At 40.2% G+C, this 17,086-nt stretch overlaps 1 protein-coding gene across 1 annotated transcript in view; it reads right to left on the minus strand.

Moving 5' to 3' along the window:
* Window positions 1-17,086, minus strand: part of Brinp2 (BMP/retinoic acid inducible neural specific 2) — a 98,624-nt gene that overhangs the window by 13,860 nt on the left and 67,678 nt on the right. Inside the window, exons 4-5 of the mRNA XM_090340376.1 lie at window positions 4,511-4,701; window positions 3,253-3,461 (exon numbers count right to left, since the gene is read on the minus strand). Of these exons, the coding sequence (XP_090196502.1) occupies window positions 3,253-3,461; window positions 4,511-4,701 (400 nt within the window). The remainder of the gene's footprint in view (window positions 1-3,252; window positions 3,462-4,510; window positions 4,702-17,086) is intronic.

The raw sequence follows: 17,086 nt of genomic DNA on the forward strand, positions 1-17,086 counted from the left end.
TCAAGCTTACTTAAGAAGACCTCTGTTTCTTTTAACTAAACATGCTCATAGGTATTTGGACGCAAATACTGAGCAGGCAAACCTGAGCCATGTGGAAAATGCCATGTCCAGAAGATGCCTTTCATTCATTCACTTATTCATTCATTCTTTCATTTGTTTGACAATGAATTGTCTATCTATCAAATACAATATGATGCCCTCTATACTACTGGAGAGGATCAAAACTAAACAAGACCATAGTCTCTCATTGTTGCAACCATCATATTAGCTAGCAATTAAAATTCAAATATCAAGCCCTATAATAAATGCATGCACTGGGAACACCAAAAAGAAGTTATCCATGTAAGGATACAGGAAAAACTTCAGGGGGGTTCACCTTTCTGAGCTAATCATGGACAAGTTAGGAAGAGCTGCTCTGGAGAATAGATAAGCACTGCACACAGGGTGAAAAGCAAGTGCTGGGAAGTGAGCAATAAAAGGCTGGTGTGTAAGTACAACAGGGTTATACACTAGGAACGGAGGATGAAGAGAAGGGAGATAAGTGAAGATGAGGACATGTGTCAAAGGATTGTTTAAAGATGAAATCAGAAAGACAGCAAGCAGGAATGAATCTGTTGATCTCAGACTTCAGCTGTGAAGAAGAGAAATGGGACTCTTCAAAGCTCCAACTGTGTTAGTAGTTTACATGAACCATATCTTTTATTCTTCAGTTTATATTGTTCCATTACATTTTATTTCTGTGCCAGTATTGGAGCTTGAACCCAGGATCTAGCACTCTTCGCTTGGCTCTTTCACTCAAGGATGGTACTCTACTTCTGGAGCCACATTTCTACTTCTGTTTTTTTTGTTGGTTAACTGAAGGCAAGAGACACAGATTTGTCTGTTCAGGTTGGTTTGGAATTGTGATCCTCAGATCTCAGCCTCCTGGGTGATTAGGATTATAACTGTGAGTTATCAGCACAGCACTTAAAATTCATGGTTAAGCACTGCATCTCACTCTGGCCTCCCTTTCCCCATTTCCTATTCTAATTTTGTCCCTGCTATTGAATTCAGGCTTCATGAGTACACACATTTTATATCTGATTCACTCCCTGAATATCAGAACCTAAAAGAGACTGGCACATAATAGGTACTCAATAAATATTTATTGAATGAATGATGAGGAAAATTTCCTTGGGATATTTTTAGATGAAACCAAAGCCAACTGCATCATCAGTTTGAAAGCTATTTACCACCCTAAATAAATACTTAAAATGATTTTCTTCCTTCCTTTCTTCCTTCCTTTCTCTCTTCCTTCCTTTCTCTCTCTCTTTCTTTCTTTCTTTCTTTCTTTCTTTCTTTCTTTCTTTCTTTCTTTCTTTCTTTCTTTCTTTCTTCCTTTTGCTGGACCTAGGTCTTGAACTCAGGGCCTGGGTGCTGTCCCTGAGCTACTTTTTGTTCAGGCTAGCCCTCATCCACTTGAGCCACAGTGCCACTTCTGCATTTTTCTGTGAATGTGGTACTGAGCACACTACCACTCAGCCACAATCATAGCCTCTTAAAATGATTTTTTTTATGGGTCATGGGACCTGAACTCTGGACCTGGACATTGTCCCTGAGCTCTTCAGCTCAAGGCTACCAGTCTACCTCTTGAGTCACAACCCCACTTCCCATTTTCTAGAGGTTAATTGGAGATAAGACTCTCACGTTCTTTAGTGCCCAGGCTGGCTTTGAACCATGGTCCTCAGATCTCAGCCTCCAGAGTAGCTAAGATTACAGGCATAAGCCACTGTGCCCAGTTCTAAAATAATTATTAAAGATGTTTTCCAGATGGTTTATTTCAACATTCCTAAGCCTTCTATACAATAATACAAACTTTAATGTACTAGAGGTAAGCAGACAAGATAGGATGAAGATTATATATATTTAAAGTCACAATAAACACTGTTCTTTTATCAAACATGAATGTTACTCTTTTGCTAATACTTAAAAAATTCATTGCTATGACATTGTAGTATGGTTTCAGCTTTCTTCTGAACCTCATAGTATACCAATAATCTTCCCTCCTTCCTTCTTCCTTCCCTCCTTCCTTCTTCCTTCCTTCCTTCCTTCCTTCCTTCCTTCCTTCCTTCCTTCCTTCCTTCCTTCCTTCTTTCCTTCCATCCTTCTTTTCTTCCCTCCCTCCTTCTCTCTCTCCCTTCTTTTCCTCCCTCCCTCCCATCCCTTCCTTCTTTCCTTTACTTCTACCATTCCTGGAGCTTAAACTCCAGGACCTGAGCTTTTGTTTTCAAGGCTGGTGGTCTACCCTTGAACCACAGCTCTACTTCCCAATCTTTGATGGTTAGAGGTAAGAATTTTGAGCACTTTCCTGCCAGGGCTGTCTTTGAACCACTATTCTCAGATCTCAGCTTCCTGAGGATCTCACATCACAGGTGTAAGCCACCAACTCCAGTAGCTTTCTTTTCTCTGCCGTGACAGATCTGTACTCCATTTACAGTCATGTTTGTACTCCAGCAAGGCTTCGAGCTGGTTCCTGCTTCAGGCCCTTAGCACTTACTATTGCTGTGCCCACATACTCTTCTTTCCTTTTTTTCTGTCTCTGTCTCTGTTTCTCTGTCTATATGTCTTTCTCTGTCTCTCTGTCTCTGTCTCTGTCTGTCTGTCTGTCTGTCTCTGTCTCTGTCTCTGTCTCTGTCTCTCTCTCTCTCTCTCTCTCTCTCTCTCTCTCTCTCTCTCTCTCTCTCTCTCTCCCTCTCTCTCTCTCTCTCTCTCTCTCTCACACACACACACACACACACACACACACACACACACACACACACACACACACACAAGATCTCATACCTTTTACCTCTCAGCCTCAAAGTCTAAACCCCAAAGTACCTCCTGACCTTTCAAGGTAATAATAGCTGCTCCCTTTCCTCACCCCAGAAAATATAAAACTCCTATCCTTTCATTTATATTTGTAGGCAACTACTTTGCTACTTTACTAATTGCCCAATCCCCTGTCACATGTGAGGACTGGGAGCCGGGCCCCATCTATCTTGCACAACAATGAGGCAGCTGAGCCTGCCTCAGCACACAGCCCACGAGTGTTTGTGCTCATGCAAGATCGGTGACTCAAAGCTCTTTGAGGACTGTCTGAGACTCCATCAGAAAACTGTTTTTCTTCTTTGATAAGTTTCGCCTGGCTGACCTGCAGCTGCCTAAGACTCTGTTTCCTCCGCCCCCCCCCCAAAAAAAACCCCTCCAGGCCTCTCAGGCTGCCTTTACCTTTATGGCTCCAGTGGCTATCTGGATGTGATGTAACCTCCGCAGAGTGCTCTCTCTGTCAATGAAGTAGGAAGCTGCCAGCTGGTGCAGGGTCTCCAAGGACACGGCAGAGCTGTTCCCACTGCTTCCCACAGCAGAGACACTTCCCGTGGACTCTGTCTTTCTGCTCAGTTTCCTCTTGTCCACAAAAATGGTTAAGGACTCTTCTCCTGCAGCAAAAAAAAAGAGGTGGACTGGTGAGGCCTTCTACTCCACTGCCCTACTAATAGGAGCAAGGAAACCCTGAGCCTGGGCAAATGGAGCTCAGAGGAATTGTAGCCCTTGCTGTTGGTCTCTGCCTACCCCTTGCTGTCTTCAGAGCACTCTCCTTAGGCTATGAGCGGGGTCACGGGCCTCCCTCCCTGGGAAGGCCTCCATCTCTCTCTTTGCTCGCAGTCTCCCAAAGCTCACCCCCCATCACCCTCAATTTCTTCATTTAACATCTTCTATTGATCTCTGTCTCCCACAATCTGCCTCCAGGGGAGGGATACAATTCTCTCTCTCAAGTTGTTGATAAGACGCCATCATAGCTATTTCTGCTCCCTGGGAAAGGACAAAATCGTTGAAGCTCTTGCTCCTCTTCCCCATCAAACACTCAACTCCTGCCACATGCTGACAGCTAAAGAAGCTACTTTGTTCCATGTGGCAATGAGCTCAATGTTACAAGAAATCCTGTTTTCTTCATACCAGATTGGGGAAGACTATGCCTCTTCAGAGTTTTGAGGTACCACCCTCACCCTACCCCCACCCCCATCACTAGCTCAGAGTCTTTGGAACTGCTTTTGGCTGGTTTTGAGGAAAAAGGGAATAGAGAATCAATGGGTCTTAATTTTGTAGCCACAGCAAGTATTAGAAAGTGGGGGAGCCTTGGGGTTAACTGCTGCTCAAATAAAACAAAAGTAGGAGCGCCCCCTGCTGGTGCGGGCTTGGCAAAATCTGTACATTCCCCACCACCACCTCTTCCCCCACATCCACCCTTCACCTCAGAACACACTCACTCCTTGGGAAATACTTATAAGCAACTCCAAATGTTCTGGATAGATTGGGATGAGAAAGAGAATACACTGTTCTCCAGTACACAGAACAAAATATTTCTCTGGCAATGATGTGCCAACCAGGAAAGAAAGACCCGGGAGACAGTTGGAGGTATAGGAGTAGGTCCTAAAGTTCATTTTTAACAATCTAGCAACCAATTATATGGGAGTGTGTCCTTGCTTACCTCCAAGGGTGGCAGAAAGCAAGAAATGTGTGCCGTACTTTTTGATCAGGTTCTCTGTAACCTGTTGCAAGTTGGGTCTTCTTCCAAGGAGGCGGATATTCCGGATAAATTCTGGGGCAAGAGGCAAAGGCAAACTGAAGAAATCCTTCCTTTCCAGAGCCAAGTTGTTCACTTTCCAGCGAGCAAACTCCCTGAAGGAAAAACCAAGGGACACAGAAAAACTCATCTCCTTCCAGAACGAGAAGCATATGAACTAAAATCACAGGCCTCATCTCAGGCTATGTCTCCCCAGAAAACCCAACCTTGGAAGAGTCACCCTGGCCCCTCACCCATAGTTGTCCAGCTCTTTCCCATGCCTCGCCTGATATTGTAAAGTAGTAAAAAGAAAAGAAAATGGGCCTGGAATGTGGCCTAGTGGTAGAGTGCTCGTCTAGCATGCATAAAGTTCTGGGTTCAATTCCTCCATACTACATATATAGGAAAGCCAGAACTAGTGCTGTGGCTCCAGTAGTAGAGTACTAACCTTGAGGAAAGCTCAGGGACAGTGCCCAGGACTGGCAAAAATAAATAAAAAGAAAGAACTATAAAAACCACCAAGTATTGGAAAAGTGATTTGTAGAGAAGTGACCTAGGCACAACTGTCGTTTGCTGGATCAGTCACCCCATCCATCATAGCCTCACAGGCCAGGATGGGAAGACAGTAAGAAACTGATTTCATTATAACACGAGCATGTTTGGGGCTACCACTACAGGTTCTGAAACAAAACCAAGAAAAGTCACATTGCTTTGTGTGTTTGTAAAACTCTTTTACATCTGTTTGAAGAGAAGAGAAGGCTGCACTTTCAGATTTGCTTCTGCATCCAAATTATGTCATCCTTATTGTGGAATTCTGTTCTCAGAACTATTCTAAACAAATGGAAGTTTCGTAAAGATAAGTTACAGTGTAGCATGTGAAGCAAGATCAACGAATAATTTAGACAGTGCTGTATTGAAATCTAGTGCTGTTTGTTGTACTTTGAACAGGTTTTTTAACTTCATGATTTTATAACAGCATGCAGTGGTCATCAGGAAATTATTAGATCACTCAGTTAGGCAGCTTTTCCACATTTTGACACTTTTCATTATACAGTATCCAAACTTCATATTAGCTAATATCACCACCAATCTCATCGGAAATATCGTTAACCATTAGGAAGTTGTCAAGCTCACAATGACAAATACATGTTTGCCAAAATTCTAATTTTCATTTGAAAGCTGACATTGTATCATTGGTAACAAATACTGTCAGCTTTCCTTATGGAAGCTAGATTACTTTTTTTTTAAAGAACATGACTGCCAAACTCTGAGGTCTGAATAACCATAGATTTTTCTGCTGGTTGTGTTTTCAAGAAAAAAAAAAGAAAAGGAAAATCATGAAAAAATTTGCTTGTTCAGCCGACAAGTCAATCACATATGTATTTTTCCTTGATAGAACCACAGTTCTTTGATAGCCTTGGATAGGCTTAATATATATTACCCAACCCATCACACAGAAAATTAAAAAGACATGTATAAAAGGTCAAGATGTAATGAAATGAATACATAGTATTGCTTTAAACTAGCATGTGCATAGTATGTACATGTGGAGGTAGACATGCTGTATGGAAATGAAGAGCCCATAAGTTGTAGTGTTTGGGGGCTCGATGCCGAGAATTTTCTTCACTTGTGCTTTTACACATTCAATTCAGCTGTCACACAAACACTGGAAAGAATGAAGAGAAATACAATGAACAAACCCACTCCAAAGGATGACCAAGTCCCTTACTAGTCTCATCTAAGGTCTTGATGTTCATGCTTTACAATTCAAAGGGGAATGATTTCTGAGAGGAATCTGTCCTAATGATATGAAAAGGACCACGCCCATTATAGGAAAAGTGTCTTTCCCGCTTTCACATATTACATGGAGAAGGACCAGAGCACCAGTCATAGAAAGCAGTCACGTGTAGAGTCCTAACAGCCCCTCCCTCAGGGCTCCCGACCCCACTCACTGCAATTGTGCTAAATTCGGTTTAATCTTCTCCCCAAACCATGGTATATGGAGCTACAGGAAATTCCAAGAACTGAAAGTAAATAAATGAAAATCCATGCCTCATTTAAATCTTTAGCCTCTTCCTACCCTACACCCCCTCCCCACATCTAACTCAGGAGGCCAAGATAATGGGAGGGTTACATACCAAACATTACTAGGCAAACAAAAGAAAATGGGTGACTAATAATTCGGGGTTTCCAATAAAGTCTTTAAAAATTCTTGCAGTGTGGCTTTATTTATCTTAGCAGGCAAGCTCATAATAATATATTATCAGTTATTTCTTTTGTGAAGGAAACAGTAAACTTTAGTTAAAGTGCAGGGTATCTGTCAAAAACATTTTCTATTTCAAATAGGGCTGCTGAATAAAGAACAGTTATGCCGGAAGCCTGTGGCTCTTACCTACGATCTTAGCTACTTCAGTGACTGAGATTAGGAGGATCAAGGATCCAGGCCAGCTTGAGCAGAAAAGTCTAGGAGACTCCATCACCATGGAGAGAAGTTAGCTATGGTGGTGGCATGTGCCTGGGGAGGAAGTGAGACTCCATCTCAAAAATAGCTAGCAAAATAACAAGGTTAGAGGCAGATGGAAGTGGTAGAGTACCAGCTTAGCAAGCACAAAAGCCTTGCCTTAAAACTCTAGTCACACCACCAGAAACAACAACAACAACAAAAATGAAACCCAGTTTTCCAATATCCTTCCAATGAGAACTGTGATCCATTCTTTGGGGTTATCAAAAACAGATCCTCTGCCATTTCATTTAGAACTGTCAAGCATGTTCTGGTCATCCTATCCCTAATAGTGCCCTCCCTTACTGTCTGTTCCTATGCCCCGTTCTCTGTACTCATTCCTACATGACATCTATTATCATTCTTCTTATATACAATTAAAAGATATACTCTGCATGGGAATGACTTTTCTTACTTTATTCACCTCTATCTCTAGCAGTAGAAAGATGCTAAGTAATACAAGATTTCCAACATCCATCTTCTTCCTTCCTTCCTCCAGCCTCTCCCTCTTTTCTTCCTTTCCTTCTTTCTTCTTCATATCATTATTTCTTGGTACTATAGCTTTAACCTAGGACCTTACTTTCACTTGGTTTGCTGAGCTGATGTTTGCCATTTGTACCACACATCCAGTCTGGCATTTTGCTGATTAATTGAAGATGGAGTTTGTGGACATTTCTGCCTAGGTTGTCTTCAAATTATAGTCCTCTGGGTCTCAGCCTCCTGAATAGCTAGGATAACTGGTTTGAACCACCAGAGTCCAGCTTCTAATATATTTTTGTTGAATGACTGAGTTGCGTGTCATTCATTTCATGTCACAACACCCATTTCATGTCACAACACTCCTAATTGACTAGTTGATTTCAAATTACAGAAAGATAGATTAGAAATAGTTTTAGATTGAAAACATGTGAAGCCACATCATCCAACTAGTTATCAGTCTAAAATGAGGTAAATTATTGTAAATGTGTGTATATATACATATATATATATATGAGACAATTAGGTTTGGTTTTTAAAACTCTAACAGGCATGATTTTGTGCATTTGAAAGTATAAATCAAGACACTGCTTGTATATATTTTTGCTTTATCTTTTTATATTCTCTGAATCCTCTTATTATTGTCTTCAGCAGATGTGGACAACTTCTAATGGCTGTCTACTGGTCACACGCCCAAATCCAGTGAATGGAAGAATTCTCTCCATTAGATTCTGTTGTAATTTACACTCATAGATTAATGATCACCAGGTCTGTTTCTCTACAGTAAATCTTGCAAGGTTCTGTCACACTCATTGTGTTAAATATTGTCCAAAGAAACAATAATATTAGAGCTTTGCACTTCTACCCACTTCAACATCTGATTTGGGAAATCATTCAAACTGATAGTTCTTAGGGCATATTACTTAAATTATAGAATCAAAGCTCAGAAAGCTAAGTAATTGGTCCAAGATCACACAACCACTAGAGGAAAACCTGGTTATTAGAATTGGAAGAGACACGTGAGTACCATTTGCCAGTCTTCAACATTATGATGTACACTGAAAACTCCTTTGATATGACACAGTGGAGTCTGGATGCTGTGCTTAGATTAGAGGAGATCAGAGCTAGAAATCTGCTTCCCTAGCTCTTGCTCAATTGCCCCAAGAACTGAGGGGGGGGGGGAACGGCGGTGGGGGGGCTGTCAGTGTATCAACATACCTGTAATCCATTAGCAGAATGCCCTGGTGCCAGCCAGTTCACTGATTAAGAAGTCAGTTCCAATTCTCTTCTGTTGTAAGCAAACCATGAAACAGAGAGGCAAGTTGATTGCCTAAAGCAATACAACCAGTTGATAGCAGAACAGCTACCACCCTGACCTTTCCCCAGTGCTATGAACTGTGAGGATGGTGGTGGTTACAACAGCAGAAACCCAGAGAGGTTAAGTAAGTAGTCAGAAGGAAGTCCCAGTTAGTTAGTGGAAATGTTGAGGTTAAAACCCAAAGCTAGTGTTTGCGGTCAATTCCATATTGCTATTTGTACAAGTGTTTTCCCTTGTGTGGATGAAGTTAAGTGTATTTTATTGCACTCTAATACTCCTTAAATGTTTATTGCATTCAAACAAAAATAGTTTCTTTACCCAGGACATTCCATTTCTTTAATTATCTAAACAAACATGAATTTACTCTATATGCAAGTTATATTGCCATATTTATACAAGTGAAACCTATTTGGATTAAAATGATTTCACGATTCTCATTTTCAGGAGGAGAAATTGAGACTGAGAAAACTGTAAAGCTCATATCCAGAGTGCAATGGGAGGGATCAGAGACAAAGGCCAGAGTACAACTCCCGTAGTCATTTAGGAAATCATAACAAAGAATAACAAGTGACCTAGAAAAATGAATGTTATTGTTTTAGAAAGTATTTTATGAGCAACTAATAAAAAACAACAGTTAATATTTAATGAAAACTTGCTATGTGCTAGCCATTTCAAGCCTCTTCTAAGGACTAACTAATACAATATTCCTATAAGGGGGATATAATTATGCTCATCTTTTCTATCGTGAAATCAAAGGATAAACACATTTTTATGTTCCGTATGTAATAGCCATAGGTAGACGGATAGAATTTAAACACAAACTGTCTCTTCAGACACAGTTGTGACCATAATGCTGAGATGTCATCTCTGTAGAAGTGTGTGTGTGTGTGTGTGTGTGTGTGTGTATGATAGCTCTATGTACTATGTGTTGCATATATACACGCATGAGTGATTTTTATTATGTGAAGAATTCATAATAACATGTATATCTATTTGAAAAAATTATTAGACAGTTCTTTGAAGAAAGAACCCCAAGTAGGTGCAGAAGGGGTATAGTTGCAAAACCCAATAAAACAAAACAAAACAAAATAACAGCAAAAACATAAAGCAGAAACTGTTTCCATAATGAATTACAACAGGCATTTGCTATGGTCTAGGTGCAATTGATCCCATAAGGATTAATATATTGGAAGCTTGATCTTCATCATAGAAATGTTAAGAGCTGGTGGGACCATTGAGAGATTGAGGGAAAAGCCAATGGGTTTTCTCACCTAGGAAGGGATTAAGTGAGTTCTCATGGGACACTTAGGTTTCCTGAGTGGTTTGTTACAAAGGAACCCATCTTCCTTCCTTCTCCACTGGCTTCCTATTTCACCATGTGGTCTCACTCTTCTACACAGTTCTACATGACACTACACGCCAGGTAATAAAGCCAATGTGGCCCTCTCCAGAGGTGAGTTGGTGCTGGAGCCAAATCTTAGAATCTCCATACATGTGAGCTAAATAAACCTGTTTTCCTGTATTTGGTTATTTGAAATTTGATAGGGAAGGGGAGAAAACCAAGAAGGGGGTGGGGGGCGATGGGGGGTGGGGGGAGAGTAATGGGTACCAAGACATATGAAAGGGTATCAATGTAAGTGAATTAATGCACCTTCTATCTGGCAAATATCATGTAACCCTTTTATTAATTACAATAAAAATATATTTTAAAAAAAACCTGTTTTCCTTCCAAAGTATCTAGCTTGAGATAATTTTGCTTTAGTAATGGAGAATTGACCAATACAGGTATCAGCTCCGAATTCAGAACAAGTCTTCCACCATAGAAATGTTTAGATCCTGAGACTCCAGTGGTTTTATGTTCTACTGCAATAAGTTTCTCCTCTGCCCTTTGGGATCCTCACTGAATCAAAATAATGAGGAAACATCTGTAAATGGCGTTTGATCCAGAAAGAAGTTTAACAAAAGTCTTATAGCACTTATTAACCTGGTTCTTTTCGGTATCTGAAAATCTCAGAAGGCAATACTGGAAGGCAGCCTGAGCTATTCAAAGAATAAATGTTCATTTCTGAGTTTTCATTTAGCAGGGCTTTTTCCCCCAGTAATAAAATAATCAAGGCCCTCTTTTCCCTGAGAAAAGGAATGTTTTCTATATATCAATTATATTAACATGCACTGCTTCAATTAAGCCATCATCTTTGTTTCAATTAAGACATCAAGTAAATCTCCATTTCAATTTAGCCATTTCTCTCTCCCACTGTGTTTGTTACACAAGAAAGCAAACATTGCAAACTGTATTGCATGTCTTGTGCAGAGTACCTGCTGAATAGCAGAGCCCACAAGATGAAGGCACTCAGGCCAGACGCCAGGGTTTCACACCTGGAATCCTAGCTACTCAGCAGCTGAGAGCTAAGGATTCTGGTTTGAAACCAACCCAAGTAGTAACATTTGTGAGAAAAGTCTAGGAATGGAGTTACGACTCAAGTGGAAGAGTTCTAATCTTAAGTCAAAAAGTTAAGGGGCAGAACCCAGATACTGAATTCAAGCCCCGGAACCAGCACACACACACACACACACACACACACACACACACACACACACACACACACACACAATACACACACACACACACACACACACACACACTCCTCCCCTACCAAAAAACAAAATAAAATAATAATAATAATAATAGTAAGACAGAAACCAGCCGCCGGTTTGGGCCAAAGCATGAACAAAGCTATTCAATGTGAACTTTGCTTACAAAAGATATCCATACTGCATTTTTTTTAAAAAAAAAGTGCTTTGGGAGAATGCAGAAAATTACTTTATTTCCAATCTCCTTCTCTATTTCTGTCAAAGGATTAACATACTCATGAAAATATAATCCAGTATATATCAACTACAGGCAAATATTTTAGATACAAAAGTACAAATAGAGATAATTATTCAGAAATGATCACAGTTATTTTTGCCTCAAATCATCTCACATTAAGTGTATAGATTGGCAATACACAGTGGTTAGTTCTACTAGTTGTTTTGTGATGGCTGTACATGGATTTAGGGGTGCTTCGGTAGCCCGAAAGGGATTTTGCCATAGGAAAGTCGAATCACATTCATGCCAAACCTCAAGCAACAGTGTCATTGGACCCAATCATGAGTGAGCCAGTTCTAGATTTGAAGTGAAAGGGTGTCTCCAGTGAGAACGTTAAGTGGCAATAGATCGTCTTTATTCAAAAGGAAAAATAAACAAACAAACAAACAAATAAATAAATAAATAATAAGAGATGGTGTCTCCAAGTCACCAACTATGCAGTAGCACTGTGTTCCTTTGTGTTCAAGGACACAAGGTCAACAAGAACTCCAGGGTTTCAGGGCTCCAGAAGACCCAGAAAGAGCACAGCTGGGCCCTTCCATTCAGCTGCTATTTCCAACAGCTGCACACTTAAGCCCCATTCTTGAAGCTTATACACTGAGAACATTGATCCAGCTCCCATGGAGACCTATTACCTAGGATGTCTCCTCTAGTAGAGGGAGTATGTATAGTTAGGTAGATAGATGATAGATAGATAGATGATAGATAGATAGATAGATAGATTACGTAAATGCAGAAGAAAACTTGAAATCATAAATATGCATATTGCAGTCTACAGTGTTCCTTGCTTGACAGAGATTTTTATGGTAACAGCTGTACTATTCTATTACTAGATTTTTAAATATATCTTTCTCCTCTTTCCACCCCTACAGGAGAAACACATTAAAGCCCATGCCCAAAGCCAGTGATAGGGTTATCATTTGAAAATCACATTCCATATGTTCTGACCCGTGTGGCTGTCTCTACAACTCAACTCCCTGGGTATGCACATGCCCCACCCCCTCCTTCATGGCAATTATGTGTGTTTGGCCGTCAGAGCACTCCCATGTGTTAGGAGCTATTAGTTCCTCCCGAGCTAGATTCCAGGCTGAGTTTACTGGGGAAGGAATCAATGCTGTTTCCAACAGAACTAACAAATCATCACCTGTTCCCTTAGGTAGCATTTCTCAGACTAGGACCTAGGACTCACAGAGAGGTTGTGGCAAAGTAGACCCTTAGCCACAGAGTCCAGAATACCACACATAAGCAATGATTTGCAAATAATGACAAAGTCAGTGAACTGTCATGATAGCAAATCTGTTCCACTCTGGTTTGTGCACTACTGGTCTGTTTCCAGTCATTTCTTTGTGGGCGAGGGTACACTTCCATTTTTTCTTGTGCAATGCTAAGCAAGATGGGGCTATGATTCTCTAAGGAGTTGTTTTTCTGCATAACATGCTTATAAGAAAACTATGGCTGGTTTCCAATAAAAGAAAATTAAGAAAGACAAAGGATTGGTTATTGACTAAAATATTTAAGAACTTTGGAGGAATTGGCCTTAAGCTAAAGACATGAATACTATTGTACTCTTGCCATATTTCCCCCTGTGACTTTACTTTGCCTACTTAAACTGTCAACCAACGACTCCCTCAGAAAGTTTTCACATATCAACCAATCCTTGATAAATGCAATTACTTTGTTTTCTGAGCCCTCCTTTTGAAGGACTGTTTTCTTCCAGACAGTTCAGAATTTGCCTCTTGGACACAGGAAACTCAGTGAGCATGACTCAGAACTATACCACTGACTTTCTAAAGAACTGCAAACACTTCTTACTTTATGTTTTTATCAGTGTGCGTGACAGGGCTCCAAACACCTAGGATATTGCCATTTTTTTTCTTTTTCATGTGCCCACTTTTTTCATCTTGAAAAACTCAGGGCCCAACATGTATATGGAAAGATGCCTTTTTTAAATAAAAAAAACCTCAGAGACTCAACGAAGAGGATTTCACCTTCTCTAGCTGGATGGTTTGGGGGCTTTGGGATCTGTCATGCTTTGGCTCCTATACAGAAGGCAATATTTCTAGACACATCACGCCATTAAGAGATTTCAGTCTCAACAACAGATTACTATAATGTACTCAGCTATTAGAATCTCTATTTCTATAATGAATAAGACATGATTAATCTAAGCTATAAAAAAGAAATGATAATTTGAAAAACCATATTCTTTTACATTGGCATAGTTCATGCTTTCAAATTTTTTTTTATTGTCAACAAATTTCACTCTAGTTTTTCTATTTAAAAAAACCTTGGAGTCGGGATTTGGCTTAGTGGTAGAATGCTTGCCTAGCATGCCCGAAGATCTGGGTTTGATTCCTTGGTACCACGTACATAGAAAAAAGCTGAAAGTGGTGCTGAGGCTCAAGTGGTAGAGCTCTAGCCTTGAGAAAGTTCAAGGGCAGGGCTCAGGACCTGAGTTCAAGCCCAGGACTGGCAAAAAAAAAACAAAAAAACAAAACAAAAAAACACAAAAAAACAACCTTGGAAGAGAGAAGAGAAATATCATTACTTAATTATTAACCTTTACAGGTTAACTAATGAAGGGAAAAAGACACTTAAGGGAGGTGGCTAGCCCTAAGGCTCAGAAGATGAGTGGTCAGATGTCAGCAGAACCAAGCTATTCCACCAATGATTTTCTGCCTTTTGTCTATGACCTCTGCTCAAGCTAGGGGCTCCCCTGGACCCTTGCCAGGTAATTCTGCTTCGCTTACTACCTTGGATAGGGAAAAAAAATCTCCAGGCAGGAAGATTTCAACCCAGGAATCATTTGGTTAAATAAGATCTCAGCCCCTACAGCTCTTGAATGCACAAGAGCAGAAACAAGGCTAGCCCTCCCTTGATGTCATAGCACCTCATCTTTCCCCCCAGTCTGGAAGAACTCAAGAAGCCTGGCCTGGAGGTAATTTAGCAGCCTGCTGTGTTCTCAAACAACGGCCCGTAAACAATGATTGGCCAATTTCATTCTAATCTTTTCAATTTTGCTCTAATTAAAATCAAGCTGCAGCTTTCAAACAGTTTAATTAAGGCTGATTGGGAGAGATGGGGAGGGGTGAGTCAAGCTTATATGAGGAGGAGGAGGAGATCAGTGTTTGGTGAGTCTTTCACTGCCCTGATGGGGTCTCTGGGACCTGGAAAGGCCCAAGAGATAATGTGCTTGCAGAATCAACAGGAAACACAATAGCCATATGAAAATGAGGGGCCAGGAAGTCTGTGAGACTGGAAGGAACTGAAATAAGACCTAAGATGTATTTTTCTAGGCAAAGTGACTCCAGCTCTTCCCTGCACATTGACCTGTTACTCCAAAGCTCATCTGTTTATTTATGCTCAAAATGACTCTCCTTCTTACTATATATCTCCCATTGTACTTGTTTTTGCTCAGCAAGCTGACAGCCTTGCCATCCTTCCATGCATCTCATTTATCATAGGCTTCTGGTGTTTAGGCATACAAATGCCCTGGTTCTTGGCAGTATTTTTAGTTCTTTCAAAAGAGCCTTCACATATCCAGGCTTTCATGTTCAACTTCCGCCCCTTGCATTCTAGCTTGTCATTGCATTTCTTTTTAAAGATGGCAGCCAAACTGACTACCATCTGGTTGGTCTGTTCCAAGTCACTGAAAGTACATGTGGATACAAGCTTGGAATACGTCATCATGAGGATCATGATCACAGGTTCACTTTTTATTAAGCCTTGTCATTTTCAGAAATGTGATACTTCATATATTTGAAATCATAATTTACAAATGCCAGTGTGGTCAGGTAACTGATCATTCTCAACCTATATCAGAAGTCCTGGTTCGTGGCTCTATAGTATCATTCACTTATATGGATGGTGCTTATTTATCTGCCCTATATACTTGGTTAAATGGCTTTGTTTTAATAAAGGAATGAGTGTAGCAGCGGGAATGTATGAGCTCTAAACAAAGCCCTCAACAGGCATTTCATGTTTTTATTCTCTTTGCTGGTATACCTGCCATCTCTGTGAGATTTTTCTCTGGCTGTTTCTTCCCCACAGGCATTTCAGGTGCTATTCCTTCATCCTGGGTTCTAAGATAAATACCATGAGAAGAAAGACCTAATGAGCTCCTTGCTAGCCTTCAGCCTGAAGTAAATCTCACAAGGCTAACCTACACATGAATAGTAAGAAAAAGAAGCTGAGGGCTGGTGGTAGTTCACATCAGTTACAGCTACTTAGGAGGCTGAGATCTAAGGATTTGTGTTCAAAGCCACTTCAGGCACTAAAGCCTGTTAGACTCTTATCTCCAATAAACAACTAGAAAAATAAAAAGAGCTGGAAGTAGAGCTTTGGCTCAAGTGGTAGATTATCCTTGAGTAAAAAAGCTCAGGGACAACATCCAATCCCTGAGTTCAACCCTCAGGACCAGCAAAACAAAACAAAACAAAACAAACAACAAAAGAAAAAAAGGAGTAAGTAAGTATATTAAGTTAACAAGTGAATTGGGGGTTGTATATGTATAATTATGGCAATAGTTAAATGATATATACACCAGTTTTAGCCTTATTTTAAAGTTAAGCTAGTTAAGATTTAAATAATTTAAATATCTTAGTCAAGGATACTTAGTAGAAGGAAAAGACAATCTGTTCCACTACCTATATATACTTTATTAAAATGCACTTGAGTATTGGGTTCATTTTTAAAGACAGCATATTATTGGCTGACAACAATTTTATGATCAACTAGTATACCATATTTCTTTCCAGTCCCAGATTATTTTTCTTCATAAAAATGGCTACCAAGAGAACCTTCTCTATTCTATATCTGTGAGGTTGACATTTTTATGCTTCAATTTAGGGTTTTGTATTTCACATCCTTCTTGCATTCCACCTCTTCGGCAAGTTGTTCTGTAAGCTATTTCCATGTTTCTCCTAGACTCACAGATGGTCACTCTCCTTCCTCCAGCTATCTCTGCATTTACATGTAGTTATGTGACTGAGTTCTGGCCAATGAAATATTAACTCGGGTTTAGGTTTAGCCAAACATCTATGAAATTCTTCATGCTCGCTGTCTTTCTCTGTTTACTAGGATCTAGAAGAGACCTTGAGGTCTTAATGGATCAGAGGACCTACATTGAAGGAGGCCTGGCCCTGAATGAGGTCACAAAATAATGTCTTTCCTATAAGTCATTTTGGAGGGTAAAATAAGCAAAAGCAAACTACTGTTAAGTCACTGAGATCTAAGGACTTTTAGTTTCAGCAGCTAGTTACTTTGATTCATACTATCTCGTTGTATCTATCTAGTGTTCCATCAAGGTTAACATAATCTTGGCTCTTGATTGTTTTG

The sequence above is a fragment of the Megascapheus bottae genome, chromosome 10, assembly GCF_031878675.1.
Source record: "Megascapheus bottae isolate mThoBot1 chromosome 10, mThoBot2.hap1, whole genome shotgun sequence".
In the NCBI taxonomy this organism is placed as follows: domain Eukaryota; kingdom Metazoa; phylum Chordata; class Mammalia; order Rodentia; family Geomyidae; genus Megascapheus; species Megascapheus bottae.